Below are 18,742 nucleotides of genomic sequence, written 5' to 3'. Positions count from 1 at the left end.
TCACTGAGCCAATACGACTGTAAATAATTAATAATAATAATAATAATAATAATAATAATAATAATAATAATAATAATAATAATAATAATAATAATAATAATAAAATTAACTACATCAGCACTGTTAATAAGAAATGGCTTTGAATTTTATAATGATTATAAGAAGTTACTATTACATATCAGTCTGCCAAGCCCACTGAAATGCATTCACCAACCAACCCTATGAGCGACATTTTTACACCATTCATAACAGGGACTGGCTGTATAAGGAACGGTATTACTAGCATCACTCATACCTCAGTCACTTTCGTATTGTCAAAGCTAAGGATGAGACTGAGACAGGCGAATGAAAGTAACAAATTTATTCTAACCAATTCCAGAAGACATAGTACACCATAAACACTACATCTGACCAGCAAAGGCATGATTTTTAGGTACGTTGAGAATTGAGAGGCTCAAAGTGGAACATCCATGCATCCTGCAACCATTTTTTGGACAGCAGGACACAAATCAAAATGTGGGATGTATGGTCACCTTGTGCAGGTCATAGCTGATCTTCACGAAGAATTCTCTGAAAGATTCGATATCGCTATATGCATTTTGGAATACTGATAACTCAAAATTTTCATTAAATTTCAACACACATAATTGTCAGTATTCAGGGCTTGATCTTCAAATAATTTTTATACAGATAAAATTAGTACGAAGCCTTATTATCAATTATATTTACAGTATGTACCATTTCTTACTTTTTTTTTTTACAGTAAAACACAAGTCTTTGTTGTAAATTCAAGAATTTTACAATAATGAGGCAATTTAATTCACATTTTAGTACAAGTTAAGTAGACATTAGTATACAGAAAATGATTATACTTTTAAACATAATAGAATTTTATATTTATTTACTTGTTTTCAAACTGTAGGAGAAGACAGTTTCTTTTCTTTACAGTGGGAAAATAATAAAGCTTAAACTAGCTCACAGCTACAAACCACTCACTGATTTCATCATAGATCTTAAAAAATATAGACTGTATTAAGGTACTGGTATGAACATATGAAGCCAAAATATGTGGATTTTATAGCCTAGTAGGGCTTGTATATTTTAACAAAGAACTTTCATTCAAACATTTGACCTACACAGATATGATATCCAAATACTGGGCTTCATATAGGGCAAGAGAGCATCAGTTGAATTTTCAATGATTTGCTTCGTTAGAAACTTTCATGGAGTTAGGAATGAAACTGTTTTAATATCATATATATTTTACATAATTAAGTATGTCATAAACTGGAGATAATGGATTAAGATTCCATTATCAAAAACATTTCATCTTCAGACAAGTGGACATTGCATTATAAATATTGTCCTCAGTATATAAAACACTTTACATGGCTATATACCTTTAAAAATTAATTTATAAATGCTCTCTAAAAGAAAATATGTTTCAGTTTGATGATAACATTTTGTTTGTACATGCTTTTTTCTATTTATTGGTCATTATACAAGACTGCGTAATATTTACATGATCAGTTCTTTCAAACATTCACCGATCTCATATTAGAGACAGGAATAGTTTGTCCCTCACTGTCATCATCTGTCATCATACCCATGGGCTTCGCACTTCCCGCTCCTCCAGTACTACCTCGAACTGAGGCCCTAGCACTTCCTCCTCGACGTCTGGAAGCAAATTCTGAACCACTGTGGCAACCAGAGTCCATTGTAGCATCACTGTAACAGTTAGAAGATGACTGTTGTTGATGTGATTCAGACTCTTCTTCCTCAGTACTGGTTGCTGTGTGATACAGACTGTCCATCATGTTGTTGTTAGCATTATTGTTGTTATTTGCTCCAGGTGTTGTCACATGGAGTGGAAGATTCAGTCGCCTACGAGCAGGAGACGACATATTCATAGACGAACTTGTCATCATATTGGTTCGACTTGGAGGCAAGTTATTCTTGCCTGGACTGTTTGGTGGAGTATTACCATTAAAGTCTTCTCTGGATTGTCCAAAGTTCTTTTGATGTAGGTGACACTGGTAAGCCTGCTGGACTGCATTTTGTGGAGCCTGCTGAGGGATTGTCTCATACTGTGCATCAGGAGCCAAGAAATGCTGATCGCCACTGTGCATATATTCATTCTGAGTGTCATGATTTTGATTGTGAAAGTTATTATTTCTTTGCTGTTGCTGCTGTTGTTGCTGCTGTTGCTGTTGTTGTTGCTGCTGTAAGTGATGTAACCTTGTTTGTTGCATTATAGAATTTTGTTCATATGGAATCTTCTGAGGTTGTGGATAGTTATCAAAAACTTCACCTCCAGTATTAGACATCACTGGTGTACCTGATGGGGTGACAATCTCTGTGAGACTGCCATTTTCATTACGATAATAAGCTCCACAGTTGCCAGCTTGCTCACTAGGAAAACTTCCAGGTGATGAAGTTGATACTGACATAGGTGAAATAAAAGAATTTTCATTGTTTTCGGTTAGTGGTGAACCAGTACTATTACTTGATACAGACATGCTTTGCTGGGATGGATCTTTTGGTATATCTGTTCTTGTATTGCCTGGTTGACGTAACATTTCAGATTCCAAAAAGTCTCTATTACACGGCACATTTTGCCGACATACACCTTCTTCTATATCTTCTTCAATAGCTGAAGAATCTTGTTTCACCATACTTGGATGGTGAGGCAAAGGGAAGGGCATTCGATTCCGAGTAGATGACTGTCTTTGGTAACTAAAGCAGTTACTTGACAGTTCTTGTTCATCAGAGCCTGTGCATGTCAAGGTACTGCCATCTGAACTTAGAAGTCTATGATGGTGTGGATGTCCCTTATCAGACATCATGTCTGACATTGGATGTCTCTGGAATGGATGATGATTCCCACTACCCATAACTTCTGCCTGAAGAAGTCGTCGATGGTGGTGGTGATTTTTATCAGACATCGCAAATGTCTCTGGTAATCTCTGGAGGTGTCCTCCACTGGACTGACCCTCACGCTGAGTTAAGATCATCAATCTCTGCTTTTGTGGATCGACAGCTTCATCATATAGAGAGGAGTCTTGACCATCATTTCGCACAGAGACATTGCAGCAAGAGGAGACATCTGCAAAGTACACTTCTGATTCTGTAGGCTCACTCTTGTTCCCTTGAGAACATCCTTCTTGCTCTTGAAACGCAGCATTAGTAACACCCTGAAGGTGAGACATATAACGTACTCGAGGAGACATGTTGCCCACAGGAGGTGAACCACTACCGTCCTTCGTAGACCGTGTTCCTCCACTGGACAAGGAATGTTGATAAGTCTCTTCAGCTTCTTCTATGGTCATTTTACCATCATGGCAACCCTGTTGTCCAAATAACATCTGTACATTAGTTCTTGGAAAACCACTACTAGAATTTTGATTATTAACACCTACAAAATGACTTGGTGATGATTTTTGGTTCATCGGATGATCTAAAGAGAATGGAATATTAGCTACAGATTTCACAGAAGAAATATCTATACGTTTCTTTGTTTTACGTGCAGGTAAAGTGTTACTTATTCTGTCCTTGCCTCCAGTAGAGGAGTCTGTGTTATTTTCACTTGTTGCATCACCGGAGGTAGCCATTTCAGCTTCACTAGTATTCATATAGTTCTCTACAATTACACTTTTATCACCTTCACTCATATTGATAACACCATCACCAGATGATGAGGAGAATTCATCAAAACGTCTTTGGTCTTGGAAACGTCTCATTCCCCCAACAATACGATGCCGTTGCATGTGTTTTACAAGCCCTCCTGGTACTGGCACGATAATATCACCTTGAGGCACTTGACCCTCTTGAGGCTGTGACCCTTGTTGCTGATTCATTTGACAGTGATGATGGTGATGATGAAGATGGTGATGGTGTTGGTGGTGGAACCTTGATGAGGGACTAGTGGTAGCAGGATTGCCTGGTCCATTACCCGTGTTGGCCGTATGTTGAGTCAGCACATTGAGAATTGGCTCGCGACGTGCTGGGCTGTTGTGTGCAGAGTTGGGGTTTGAATATGGAGGAGGAGGTCCCCACATGTAGTACCTCTGTCCATAACCTTCAACTTGGATTGAAGATACGCTGCCCTCAGTCATGAACGGCCCACCACTACGAGAACCTTGCTGTTGCTGTTGTTGTTGCTGTTGTGACACCTGAGGGTTGGCTCCAGCAGAACGAGGGTCACGACTATATGGTGCAGGATGAGTCTCCACCTCGACAGGAGTTGGTCGACTGCTGAAGCCATACTGACTGTCAGGACTACTGGTTGCATTGCGGTAACTTGAACTACCTGGAACTTGATCCCTGGAAGAAAAAGAATTGATATTTAAGTTCTCATGTAATTCTATTAAGAATGTTACTGGAGGATAGGCAATCAGAGAAATGTTAGGTTATTATTAGATCTTCACTTTCACAAAGTATATTTAACCTTCAATCACATGTGTGCGGTCTACGAGACCGTATCTTCGATTATCGGATTATAAGTTCGGCAACAACGCGACACATCAAGGATACTTCTAGATTACCTTAGAACAGTGGTTTTCAATCAGTGCGCCATGGTGCCCTGGGGAAATTTGAATTATTTCCACGGACAGCGTGAAATTTTCCGTATTAACGATGAAGAAAACAGCTGTGTCCACTTACAGAGAAAATTGACAAGAAAACAATTTTTTCTGTCTTAGAGATATTGTCACATATTTGTATTTTCTCCCTTCAATTTTATTTTCTTTCATTGACTGCTTTCAAGGAAATGTGTGTTTGTGTGAACTGGATCGCCTGTGAGCTTGCTTCAGAAACCTCACAGACCTTTGGCAGCGTTCGGGTGGGCTCAGTTGTTCCACTCCACTCTGGCCCATTACATTGGCTAGCTGAAGTAACGAATCTCATGGCAGGTTGATCAGTGACCAAGCAAGATCTCAGCGCATGTAATACAACAAACGCAAATTCAACTACGTAATATATGTAAAATATTGAATACACACATACTCTTCCTGCTTCCCTGCACTATGCGCTTGATGATATACTGTAAAAAGCCTAAGAATGCGCTTTTCAGTGAGTCTGCAAATAAATTTAAGCATTCGTGTGACACACTGGAGCCCCACAATGGGCATTAAATCATGCCGACTATAATAATAGCAGTCTCGGCACAACGGTAAGTTCAGCTAGGCTTCCTTGCAGGACCTGTACAGTGTACACGGCCATCAACTACGGCCGCGCGCTACCATTGGAAACTGAGTTCACATGAATATTTCCAAGCCGCTGTTATTTCAGTACCGGTAACAGGTTATCTCTGGTAATGATTACTAGCTGTTTAGTTTCATTGTTGGTCAGCCTGCATGATCCATAACCTGGAAATTAAGCTGTAATAACATTCAAAACATGTAGTATTGATTGTCTGTTTTCAGTTACTTTTATTGTGTTGTGAGATTGACTATAAACTATGGACAGATTGTTTAAATTGGCAAGTACTAGTAAAAAGTGAAGCTTTATTGAGGATAACAAGGAAAGTGGCAATGAGGACAGTAAACGCAAGTATAGAAAATACGATGATGGTTACCTAGATTTTGGTTTCATGTGCACTATTGTGCCATTGAAGCACCAGTTAGAAAGTGTTCATAAGAATGACATGGGCAAACCAAGAGAATATTTCTCTAGAAAGCTGAGTGAAAGAAAGAACAAAAATTGGAACTTTCTATGCAGACGAGAATCTCGAACAAAGCTCTTCTGGCATCCTATAAGGTAGTTTAATGGATAGCTAACTGTAAGAAACCCTATACAATTGCAGAAGAACTTGTTTTATCATGTACTATTGATATAGTGTCTGCAATGTTTGGTGAGTCCACGGAAAAACAGCTTTCACCCATTCCCTTGTCCGAAAGTATTATCAGCCATCAAATTCAAGATTTAGGAGAGAATTTTCACCAACAGATTATAGAAGAAATGAAGGGGATGGACTTTGGTTTGCAGCTTGATGAGGCCATTGACTGCAACAGAGATGTTCTTTTAATATGTTATGTGAGATTTGGCGATGATAAAACAGACAAAATAGTAGAAGACCTTCCTTTTTGTCAGGAGATAAGTGTAGGTATTTGTTTCAAACAGTACATTAATCTACTCAACTGTGTTGTAAATTTATTTCAGTAAGTCTTTTTTCTTTCAAAAGTATGGAAAATTCAATAGAAGTTTTGTCATAATTTGCTGTAGTCTCTAACATTGCTTTCATAGTTTCTACAGCAAGCTGTGTTTTGTCACTGGTCCATATACACCGAAGAGCCATTACATTATGACCACGTACCCAATACAGTGTACGACTAACTTTAACTCACAGAAGCATGCCCACTCGGCAAGACATTGATTCAGTGAAGTGGCGGTAGGTACTCTGGGCTATCTCGTACCAAAAGTGCAACAACAGGTCTGCCAGTTGGTGTACACTGTGGGGGGTGGGAGATAATATAGCAAGGTACCAAAATGGGTTAAAAAATAAAGAAGTGTAATATAAATTTAAATTTTAAAGCAGTTGTATAGTATTATTTGAAGTGATTCTACATACTGTATATGAGATGATTATGTGTGTATGTACAGAAGATATTATGTGTATAATTTTGTAAATAATATAAATTTAGTAAGGATGAGTTGTGTGTCTCATAGAAAAATCGTTAGTGTAAATTGTACAGTACAATATTTTCGGAAATTTTATTCTTCTTTTTTTAGTTTATAATTTAGTGCTTGATAATAATGTATTTTTGCATATCATTTGCCACTGAGGTAGACACCTCTATTTGCAAATAAAGTAATTTTGATTTGAAGCCACTTTTCCAAGTCGACCAACAAACGTCCAATCGGGTTCATCTCTTGGGTATTTGGAGGCTACTGCATTAAAGCAACTACTCTGTCATGTTCCTTGAACAAGTTCTTCACAATCCTGGCAGTGTGGCATGGCATATTGTTCTGTTGAAAGTGGCTCTCATCACCAGGAAACACTGTACTGTTGACATGAACAGATGAACCTGCTTTCCTATAAAGTCTAGATACCATACAGCTGTAAGGGATTGGTATATCGGAATAATGGGCCCAAGTGTGTCCCATGAAAATATTGCCCAGACAATCACACCTCCTCCACTGGCCTGTATTCCAACCCTAACTGCATCTGTGTAAAAGTTCTGCATCAATATGTTTTGATATTCATCAAGTATTTTTTTTTATAACTGCCTTTAGCAGCGTTGCTGGCTTCAAGAAAGTGCACAGGAATGATATGTGAACCCGATCAACTAATCCGAAGGGTGACACAATTCCACTACCTCCTGTTGGAGGTATATCTTCCCAATCCCCAGAGCACAGTATTTACAGTATTCCCTGTCACTGTATCTCTCCATGATTAACTTTCACTGACATTCTGACGTTCTATAAACAAAACCTGATCAACCCGAGCTGGCTGTCTAATGTGAGTGAGTTAGAATGCTAGCTAACTCAATCATGGAGGGAAACAACTTGTAAAGCAAATCGAATCGCTGTCTTAAGGTAATGACATAGCCATTGACCAGCAAGTCTTCAAACTTCCAGAGGAATAGCCACAACATTTAGAAATAAGACATTAGATACATTGTTAAAAACAATACCGCAATCGTCAAATGAGAATATGAACATCATTTTATAATGCAGAGGCATTTTAAATTATTGAGTAACAAATATTGCCAATTTATGAGCTTATTATGGATCTTCTCAATTTTTTTACATAAAAATTAATGAAAATATGTGTTTTTATGTCAAATAAGATTAAGTTTTTATGCTTGGGGATACACAATAGAAACAATACACTTTGTAAATTATGTTAAAACATACACAAAAAATATGTAATTTAATTACATAAAAATCTGTCATGAACCTATAGGTAGAGGCATAATTTTTTTCTCATTAATGTTTGATTTTGTGAAAAGGAAACCAATTTGCATTATTTCATGAAACAGGACTGACCCCACTGCTTTAATTAGCTTTAATCCTCTCTTGAAGTTATTCATTAAAATTTTCATTCATAAGATTTGTGAATTATTTATGTAAAAGATAAAAAATAAAGTGAATCAATATTGATAATCATTCATTATTCCTCATGTAATCTTGATTAGAACTATACTATAAGCCTAATCAAGATTATATAACAAATTATTCTTTCACCCTACATGGCCATAGCTTTTACCCGATATGACCATACCATTAAGGGATTTTATAGGATATTAATATGAAGAGAGAGCCTCCGTGGCTCAGACGGCAGCATGTCGGCCTCTCACCGCTGGATACCGTGGTTCAAATCCCGGTCACTCCATGTGAGATTTGTGCTGGACAAAGCGGAGGCGGGACAGGTTTTTCTCTGGGTACTCCGGTTTTCCCTGTCGTCTTTCATTCCAGCAACACTCTCCATTCTCATTTCATTGCATCTATCATTCATTAATAAATCACTCTGGGAGTGGCGGCCCCATCGTACTTAACAGCCTATATCTGCTTCATTCATTACATCCCTGACCCGGTCAATAACTGGAAAACAGGTTGTAGGTTTTCATTTTCATTAATATGAAGAGAAATTTCTATTGACATGAGAAATCCTTATTCTGTCTTCTTTTTCCATTCACACACGTGATATTGGAATAAAAATTTAAGATTCTTATTTTCCATGAATTTTGCTGCATTTTTGCACTTACTGAAAAATAAGTAAATTTCTTTTTAGACTCGCCTTGTTGCTTTAATTTGCTGTAATTCGCAAAAGCAAAATCACTAATTTCTTACCCAGAATCATGTGATTTAACAATCGCTTCAAAATATGTTTGTTGCATTAATCGTTAATGCGGAAAATTCATGCCTCTACCTATACGCTTTTAAGCAGGTACTTTCACAGGACCAAGAAATATCAGATTTGAAGGCTAAAAAGTGATGTCCCTCCACTTTTGTCTCCAGAAAACAGGGACAGACAAAATAAGAAATTAGTTATGTTACCATTGATGCTTACATGGCCCATAATTATAGATATGTTAAGGCTTTTTGGGCTTATTCCATGTCAAGAAAAACAAGGTGAAATTCTTTACATTTCACAGAGAACTTTACCCCGCATCTTCAGAAGAAAATCTTGACTGTTCTGAAGGAAGACTTCTCCTAATGAAGGTTTGAGTTTAGCCATTAGTCGTAGAAAAGTGGTACGTTCATTCATCACCAGATGGGTCACTGTACACTGGCACAGCACTAGCATTCCAAGTGGCAGCTGACAGCACCATCTAGGTTCTGTCTGGTGGGGGGTGGGTGGGGACACATAGCAGGTATACATTATGAAAGTATGACACTAACACAAGCCTGCAATGGAACATCTGCTGATGAGGAACGTATGAATTTAGTAAACACCGAAACGAAATCACAATAGTGAAAGGACAGGGAGGAGAACTACCTGTGTAATTCCTTAATGGCTGGCAACCATGTATTATTTGATAGCCAGTGTCCCTGTTGAAATTGTTAGGATTTCTATGTATTGTCACAGCTTCCCATATAATCCAAGTGTGGATAAGAGCTCGAACATCTTGGAACAATAACATCATGACCCGACGACAGGGTATGCTCAGCTATTGCCGATTTGTCTGGCTGGTGGAGAAGAATATTTCGTTCATGTTCCTTGATACAAGTACCCATGGACCGGCATGTTTAGCCAATGTATACCTTGCCACAAGTATAGGTAATTTTGTATACTCCAGGGTGTAATAGTGGGGACAATTTGTTATTGCTTTTACCTAAAATGTGACCAGTTTTAGTGACGGTGCCAGACAGGGTTTTAATATTGTGCTTGCAGAGGACCTTGGCAATTGATCTGTGGTATTGTGAATATTCTGCAAACTTTGCTTAGTTGTCCCTCTGGGATGCAGCGCTCTATGAGTCTGTACATTGCTGGAACGTGACTTTGAGTGTGTCCATCTCCTCCTGGATATTTGCTGGCTCACAAATTTGTATCGCCTTCTTGATGAGTGTCGTGAGAATGCCCTGTTTTTGTGCTGGATGGTGGTGAGAATCTGCATGGAGATAGCAATTCATGTGGGTAGGCTTATGATAGAAGCAGTCTGGTTTCTTTCATACTAGAACATCCAAGAAAGGAAGGCATCCATCCGACTCAGTCTCCATACTGAATATAACTGAAGGATTTTACTGATTTAGGTGGTTCAGAAATAGGTGAAATTTCTCAGGACCTTCTGCCCAGACCACAAATGTGTCGGCAACTTACCTCCACCAAATCATAGTTTTGATGGGCGCTGAAGCAACAGCTTCCTCCTCAAAATGCTCCATAAAGAAATTAGCCACTACCAGTGAAAGTGGACTTCCCATAGCTACCCCATCCATCTCTTCATAAAATTGCCAACCCCATCACCTCTTCACTAGGTGTTCCATTCCAGGCTTGTGTTGGTGTCATACTTTCATAATGAATGTAAACCTGTTATGTCCCCCCTCCCAGACCGACTCTAGATGGTGCCATCAGCTGCCAATTGGAATATTAATACTGTGCCAGCATACGGTGAGCCATCTGGTGATGAATGAATGCACCACTTTCTTAATAGTAACGGCTAAATTCAAACCTTCATTAATGGAGAAGTCTTCCTCGTGAACAGTCAAGATTTTCTTCTGAAGATGCGGGGCAAAGTTCTCTGCAAAATGTAAAGAATTTCGCCTTATTTTCTTGACCCGGCATAAGCCCAAAAAGCCTATATCATGTCTAAAAGAAATTAGGAAATTGGGTTACAAAGGACACTAGTAATATTAGAACAAAATAACCATATAAAAAGAATGGCTCCTAACAGGTCTCTAAGTATATGCTTTGACTGGACTGTATCAGGCAAAAGACCATGAGTAAGGCCTAGAGATATCAATAAAATCAAGTACAGAGAGACTTAGCCAAAAAAGATTCATGATGGCAACAAAAACTGGAACAGTAACAATGATTGAATTAATTGGAAGAAGCTAACTTATAATTTCTTGGAGCAGATCAGTGATGATGATAAAAATGTTGATGGTGATGATGATGATGATGATGATGATGTTTAGGTTCTAAACAAATTGGACTTGTAAAGCAGAATCATAAACAAGAAAACAATGAAATTAAGATCTGGACATGCCCAGACCCAACAAGCTAGAAAAGTTAACCTGACTATCCCCTTCTCCCTAGTACAGTTTCCTTGATCATGGTCATATCTGGCATGAAAATAACTGAAATACTTATTTCCATTACTTGAATAAGTTTTCTGTTCTGGTGGGAAACCTCTTCCTACTGTATATCCAAGCCTTGTCCCGTTTTTCTACGGGGTCGGGTATGAAGTGAGACAAATCTTCGTAGTGAGTTTTTACGACTGGATACTCTTCCTGACGTCAACCTCAACAGAGGTGTTAATGATATGAAATGAATGATGTTATATATGTTAGTAAGAAGGGAGAGCGTGAAACCCATTGCCGGCACAAAGCCTACTCCTGTCGAATAGCACCAAGGCTTAAGGCTTAACGTCTCCATCTGACGGACGAATCGCCATCAACAGCATCATGCCCCCTCACTCCATATGAACTCTGCGGATAGGTTTGGAACTGAATCCAAACTTTTGGCACGCGATCTAATGATTAGAAATTGTACAACCACCACCTCTCCTACTCTGTTGGCCAACATTCTGATGGTGAAAATTTTACTACCAACGGAACTGGAACTGCCTATCCACAGTGTCAGACCTTATAGACTTCACACCTTAACAATCATAGCCACCAGGTGCGGAAGCTCTTCTTACTATTATATTAAAATCTGTGTAACAGAAAAGTTTAAATTACCGGTACTTTTTAAACATTCCAAGATGTCAAAATTTGGGAAGAACTTGAAATATATATATTTTTTGCAAATATTTTAAAGTCATATTGGTTTCTGGCAACAATGGGCTAGCATAGGAAGTAGCCACATGACCTTAATTTAATTAAGGTGCAACCCCAGCATTTGCCTGGTGTAAAAATGAGAAACCACGGAATTCCATCTTCAGGGCTGCTGATGGTGGGATTTGAACCCATCGTCTTCTGAATAAACAGCTGCACACCCTGAATTGCGCAGTCAATTTGCTCAGTTTAACACATAAATCATAGTCAATTTTAATAGGTCTCTTAATTAAAATTCTGAATATTTAAGGGCAGCCGAGCTGATCATATATCTCTGCCTGCCTCCAGTTAAAAGTTTCTGTAAATTCATGCACTCTTCTACTAGTGATTTCATTTCATTTCCCTATGTTAACATACCTCCCAGCTTGTGATGATGATGTTGGAGCAGGATTGCTAGTACCCCTAGCCCAAGGAAGCCTCCGCCAACTCCAGCCAGATGTTGCTCGCTGGTTAGATGAAGACCCTTCCTCTCCAGGATTGGGGGAGTACAAGTTACCAACTCGTCCTGGGGTCCAATACCTGCCACAGATTTGTTCTTTCCCATGTATTGTAGTACACAGATATAGGAAAGCACTGGTAGCTTCCATTTCTACATTCATAAATTTTAATTGAATGAAATTACAACCAGTTATAATAGACAAGCAAGAATAAACTTGGGCAAAAGTTGATCTGGTATCTGGACAAAGATTTACTGGCTGTGCTTCCACAATGTGAGGAAGTCTCCTTCGTTTATTGAGTGATTTTACATGGGGAGGAGTTTGAGACAGTTCAGTATTATTGAAATATGTTCTGTTACAATTGATAACAAAAACGCCAGTTCAGTGATTGCCTTTCTCACTGCTAGATCAGCTGATCAAGAGAGATCATTTCACTAACAACAATCAAAATTTAGGTTTCTTACAAAATTGTACAAAATTATTTTGATATCCTCCTAGTCAATACTATTAAGACGAAACTTTACACAGACATAGACATGTTTCGACCTGGCACTGGGTCATCCTCAGTAAGCCATATATAATGAATTAAAAGCATTGGACACACAAAATGAAATGCTAGTTAAAACGTTTTTTCTTAAAAAGCATGATGAATGTTAAAAACTGTGAGATGGTGATTGTTAAAACAGCCTTGAGCTGGAGGTCTTTTTGATTCAATGTTTTTGTTGTCCCTTGGTGTAGTTCAACTAGTATCTGTGAATTGTTGGCTTAGTTGTTATGTTACGATATGGGCTGATATACATAGGAATTATTGAAGTTGAACCATGAGATTGTTAATGTTATGTGGTCCACTTGTATCACCTGTGTTCTCTGACCATAGAGTCCATAGACTGTAACAAAATTTATGAGTAAAGTAACACTTTGAATGCCAGCCAATCTTGCAGATTTCCCACCAATAAATGCTAATCTGAATATATAGACACTTGAACTTCTTTAATATCTCAAAAAATATTTGGGGTGCCTGGCTGTACTTTTTAATATTCAAGCTAAAGGAATATTTTAGAAATGTGACTCTCCCAAGGTAACCATAACTTAAATTGCGTGGAAAAGATTTTATAGGATGAGGGGAAAAAACGTGTGGCAAGATCTATTTTTTTTTTAAATGTCAATGCCATTGGTCAACTTGATCCTTAAAATACATGACAGTAGGATTAATAGCACTGTCAGTGCACTGGGATATCTAAAATGCCCCTTGATACAGGTTATGCAAATTTAACAAATAATTCTGTCTAAACATTACATTTACCGCAAATGCTGAATGTTTTTTAGGAACTTCCAGTTTTCAGAAAAAGATTATGTACTATGAGATAATAAAATAAACAAAAGAATGACATATTCTGACTTATGGTTTCATATCCAGGTGACTGTCACAAGTAAATAAACATTTTTGAAAAAGCAAATCATCTTTAAAAAAGTCAGGATTTCAACATTTATTTTTCCCTTAGTTACATATTTTTATCACATTGATAGATTCGCCATCGATATGGCTTCAAAAATAAATATTAATTTGTCTAATTCCATGTCTTCAAAACAATCCATACAGTAAAAAATCAGCATCTTACATATCTTAGTTAGTCATGGCATAATTAGAATATTCTCTGATTTATAACAAGAAAATAATTACACCAAGACCAATAATGCAGGACTGAATTTGGCATTCTTAGGTTTAAATATGGCTATTTATTGAAGTTTCATTCAATGAGTGCAATGTGATACAGTAGATTCAACGCAAACTACCGCCATCTCAATCTCTATATACTGCCCGCTCTGTGCTGCCAGATTTACGATTACAGCATCATTACAGATTGCAGCACTTACTGTACTCAGAAAATATGTTACTTGAATGAGAGTTTATCTGTAAGACCAATTTAAAATGAGAAATAATCTTTAACATGCTATTAATTGAGAAAATAATGCACATACAGAAAGTAACATTTCACTTTTGAGCCTGATTTAAGACATAAAACATAAAATATATAAAACATATTTTCTTTTTTTTTTACGATCTGTTTTACATTGCGCCAACACGGATAGGTCTTATGGCAACGATGGGATACGAAAAGCGTAGCAGCAGAAAGGAAGCAGCTGTGCTCTTAATTAAGGTACACCCCCAGCATTTGCCTGGTGTGAAAATGGGAAACCATGGAAAACCCTCTTCAGGACTGTCAACAGTGGGGTTCAAACACATTATTTCCCAGATAAAATATCTTACCAGTTACAGTAGGTATATAAAGATCACCCCACTGCTGCAAGGTGCATCACAATTTCAGAATTTTTCTCGACAGGGGCTGGGAGTGACATGAATAATGGAGCACTTTTACAGTCCTTTTCTTACCGATATTTACTAGCAGTGGACACACACATTTTTTTATCACTATTTCACTGACCATTTGCTTGTGACCTGGAATATCACATTTCAGAGAGGGATGGTACCACAATGTCATGTATTGTTTTCAAAACAGGACTTGATTTTTTTTAAAATATGGAACAGCAGCTTCAACAGTCTTGCAAACACTTCACAAGTCCCACAAAACACTGTTTAGGGTATCGAAGGCCTCCCCTATCTTGATTTCTAATGACCTGCATTAGCGCTGATAATGAGACAGGCGTGGATATAAGTTATTGCATACGCACATGTCACATCCTAGCCTTTCTTCAACCACACGCACTAAATACACACAAACCAAAGCTTGGGAGACTGTTTCTAAATTTATTTCTACCATAGCATCTGGCATACGAACGTTTTCCGAAAGGATGGTAACATCATTGGAAAGAGCATTTTCATCATCGAGTGTGATTTATTTGTCATGAGGTTGATTGAAGCATTCAGTCGGCAAGGTGCACAGCAGGCACTAATATCTGCACTAGCAACATTTGCACTATGAGAAGGTATCATGACTCCAGATTTCAGGATACATTTTATAGCACATTTGCAGTGCGTGCATCCGTCATGTCATTAGGTCCACCACTTAATCTCACTGCACTAAACAGAGCTTTTACTGCATCCCCAGAAAATCTAGTGAGAACATAAAAGAACCCATTCTATAACAGATAAGACACATATTCCACTGTAGATTTCACAGTTAGCAAGAGAGCATCTGCCGGTCTCATTAGTTAGACCCTTCAGCTTTGCATGGTTTGATTCCAACCGAATTATTTGAATGTACCGGTACTCAATGAAATCATTATTCAGTCACTGTAGTCTTTTGTCTGCTTGTGAATAGAAATGCATACAGACTGGATTATTTTGCCAAATGTGCTGAGTTCTGTCACTGATGTTGTGGATTGTGAAAAATTTGTAAACTGATTCCATAAAATGCACCATTGATTCTGCATCTAAGAAATGTCTAAACTTATATTTAAACAAGCATTGTTGTCTTTCATCATGAAGTTATTAGTAGCAGTAACCACTGGGGAAGAATATTTGTACAGCAGAAAGAACATTAATCTTATGGACCATGAAGCTGATAGATTACAGCATAAAAACATTGGTTCTATGTTTGTCAGTCACTATTATAAGCACATATAAACCTGTTTCTTCAATGGCATTAATCACTTTCTGGACCAAACAGAATAGATCAGAGCCTTGTAAGCCTTTAATATGGAAGTAAGCAGCGGGAATAGTCAACTTTTTTGAAAGTCCGTTTACAACAAAACACAACAGTTTATTTCTGAGAGCTGGAGATTTTTCAATATCTGTGCCATATACTCTCAGCATTGACCATGCCTATGAACTTGTCACTGGTTTGGTTCGGTCATAGAGGAGCCATTCCTTAATAGTCATTTCATTGGCAACCACTGTTACAATCCTCTCTGTTGGTTGGAGAGTTTCACATTCAGATTTAAGTCTTTCCTTCACTAATTGGGAAATCCTGACACCACACTCAACATTTCCCATGTACCTATCCAGTATACTTTGCAAAGGTGCTGACACTAAACTAGAAGTCCTCCCATATTCGTAACCTTTTGGGGATACTATTCTCCATGCCACACAGTATCAGTACCTTATGGTTTGTTCTGACCACACGGATTTTGTCTTGTGGAAATTATTGATTTGATCTAACAGATAAACGGCCTTTTGATTATTATATCTAGCTGCTTCCTTTATTCTCTTTGGATGATCAATTTCTGCATTGTCATCAAATTTCCTCTGTAGTGTTTTAAGTTCATCATCTTTCTTCATCAGCTTTTCTCACAGTCTCATAATTCTCATTCAGAGCCTCTGATTTATGATCTTCTTGTGACTGCTGTCATTATTTCTCATTGGGATAATGACTTGGATTGAGACATCATTGTTCACATGAACTTCACGCTCGATATCCAATATATTTCCTGCAGTTAAAGAGCTTGTTCCTAAGGATTTGTTCCAAAGAAATATCCTGTCACTGTCTGGTCTTTCGTGGAGCTATTTTTCTGGTTTGAAGGTAATGGTGATAATTCGGAAACTGGCTAGGTATCTTCCTCTTAGGGCCGATTGTATAAATGTCATTGACTGGAGATCAGTTTTAATCTAAGTTCAGAAAATTCTCTAATATCAGACCGGTGTCGTGTTGTATAACACTGATCTAAGATCAACTAATCGAAGTTCAATTTTGATCCCAGTTCATACGTGAGCGCTTGGCAACAGCGTGGAAACAGCTGAGTATTGCGAGTTGCGTTGAGCAGAATGAATCTCTTTTCCTTTGTATCGAGTTGGCTGTGCGGTTAGGGGAGCGCACCTGTGAGTTTGAAACCGGGAGATAGTGGATTTGAGCCCCACTGTCGGCAGGCCAGAATGGTTTTCCATGGTTTCCCATTTTCACACCAAGCAAATGCTGGTGCTGTACCTTAATTAAGGCCACGGCTGCTTCCTTCCCACTCCTAGGCCTTTCCTATCCCATCATCGGAATAAGACCTATCTGTGTTGGTGCGACGTAAAGCCAATTCTAAAAATAAACATGAGGTAACTTCACTCTTAGCCCCTTACTGAGACAAGGGAACAGTCTTTGCACAACCCCAAATGTTCTTTCTTTTGCTGACCTGGTTGCTTTATGGGCTTGATTACTAGCTCGCTCTGCAGCTGTTTCGGCATGAAGTACTGGAGTCAGCAGGTAACGACAACACTGATAGCCATTGTCTCCCAGGAGTAAGCCTATGCCTTCTGGAATGTATCCTATTTCGAACTGAGCATGCACTCGTAAATTAATGAAGATATTGCTATTGTGAGCAGATCCTAGCCATCTTGCTATGATATTTAGGGACCTGAGCCGAGCATCACAAATAACTTGAACATTTAACGAAAACCACCTATGACGATTCCTATAAACTTCTGCGTTATCACCCCCAGGAGATATAAGTATGTGGGTACAATCTATAAGGCCTAGAACACCAGAGAAGTGTTGTACATCAAAAAAATCATGCATGATTTTCCTCACGTCAATTTGTTTGGAAGGCATTTTGATAAACTCGTGTTTCAGTGCAGCAATAAGATTAGATACGCGATGAATGGCTCTACAGACTGTCGCTGTGTCTACCTGCAGTAAATCACCAATGACTAATCGAAAACTTCCCGTGCCAAAGAATCTCAAAGTTAGTAATAACATGTGCATTGGAGACAAAGGATTGTTTTTCTTGGTAGGTTTAACTAGAATATCACGCAACCTGAGTTCTAGCTGTTGCACGGTATCTTTTCCCAAGCGATCCCTCAGTTTAAACTTCTTTATCACTCATTTCTCTGATTGGATTTCCTCTTTCACAGAACACACGGGGATCCCAATGAAATTAATCATTTTCATCATCAGAAGATATATCTGAGAAATCAGAGTAATCAGACATCTGTAAAATACGAACGAGATAAGATAATAACGTAAGCAATTTATCGAGGTTATGTTATAGAATTATTACATTACACTGCACTGAAAGAAGCATAATATTGCCTGTATACAGACAATAACTATAGTTAGCAATGTATGAGGTTAGACTTCAGTGTATTTTTTTTACCATTTATTGTAACAACACAGGTAATATTTTATTAACAATCAGCTGTTCTTGTATCTCAAGTAGGAAACAACTCCTTGAACTAAGGTCAAAGAGTTTGATCGGAGAAATTTCTCCAGTCAAAGTTGATCTTAGTTCAGTGCAAATTGATCTCAGATTAATGTTTATTGTGCCGTTTCACAATTCTTTATAAGAGCTAGAGCAACAAAGATGGAGTCTCTGCCGTCAAAATCTCAGATAAAATACATTTAACGTCAGTACGGGCCAAATTATAAGTCTTTTCGTCAGTCGGTTACAGTAATAGCCGCGTTTAGAAGGCGCAGAAAAAAATG

General features: G+C 38.1%; 1 protein-coding gene across 3 annotated transcripts in view; it reads right to left on the bottom strand.

The window, feature by feature from the left end:
• Positions 1–657: 657 nt before the first annotated feature.
• LOC136874391 (protein bunched, class 2/F/G isoform) overlaps positions 658–18,742 on the bottom strand; it is a 565,875-nt gene continuing 547,790 nt past the window's right edge. For 2 of the 3 annotated variants that reach the window (XM_067148028.2, XM_067148029.2), the window contains exons 8-9: positions 12,298–12,459; positions 658–4,323 (exon numbers count right to left, since the gene is read on the bottom strand). In XM_067148028.2, coding sequence (XP_067004129.2) covers positions 1,536–4,323; positions 12,298–12,459 — 2,950 coding nt within the window. In that variant the 3' untranslated portion in view covers positions 658–1,535. The remainder of the gene's footprint in view (positions 4,324–12,297; positions 12,460–18,742) is intronic. The other variant, XM_067148031.2, reaches the window with a different exon arrangement.

Source organism: Anabrus simplex, chromosome 5 (genome assembly GCF_040414725.1).
Source record: "Anabrus simplex isolate iqAnaSimp1 chromosome 5, ASM4041472v1, whole genome shotgun sequence".
Classification (NCBI taxonomy): Eukaryota; Metazoa; Arthropoda; class Insecta; order Orthoptera; family Tettigoniidae; genus Anabrus; species Anabrus simplex.
The sequence above is the reverse complement of the archived record's forward strand: the minus strand, read 5'-3'. Positions and strand labels throughout refer to the sequence as shown.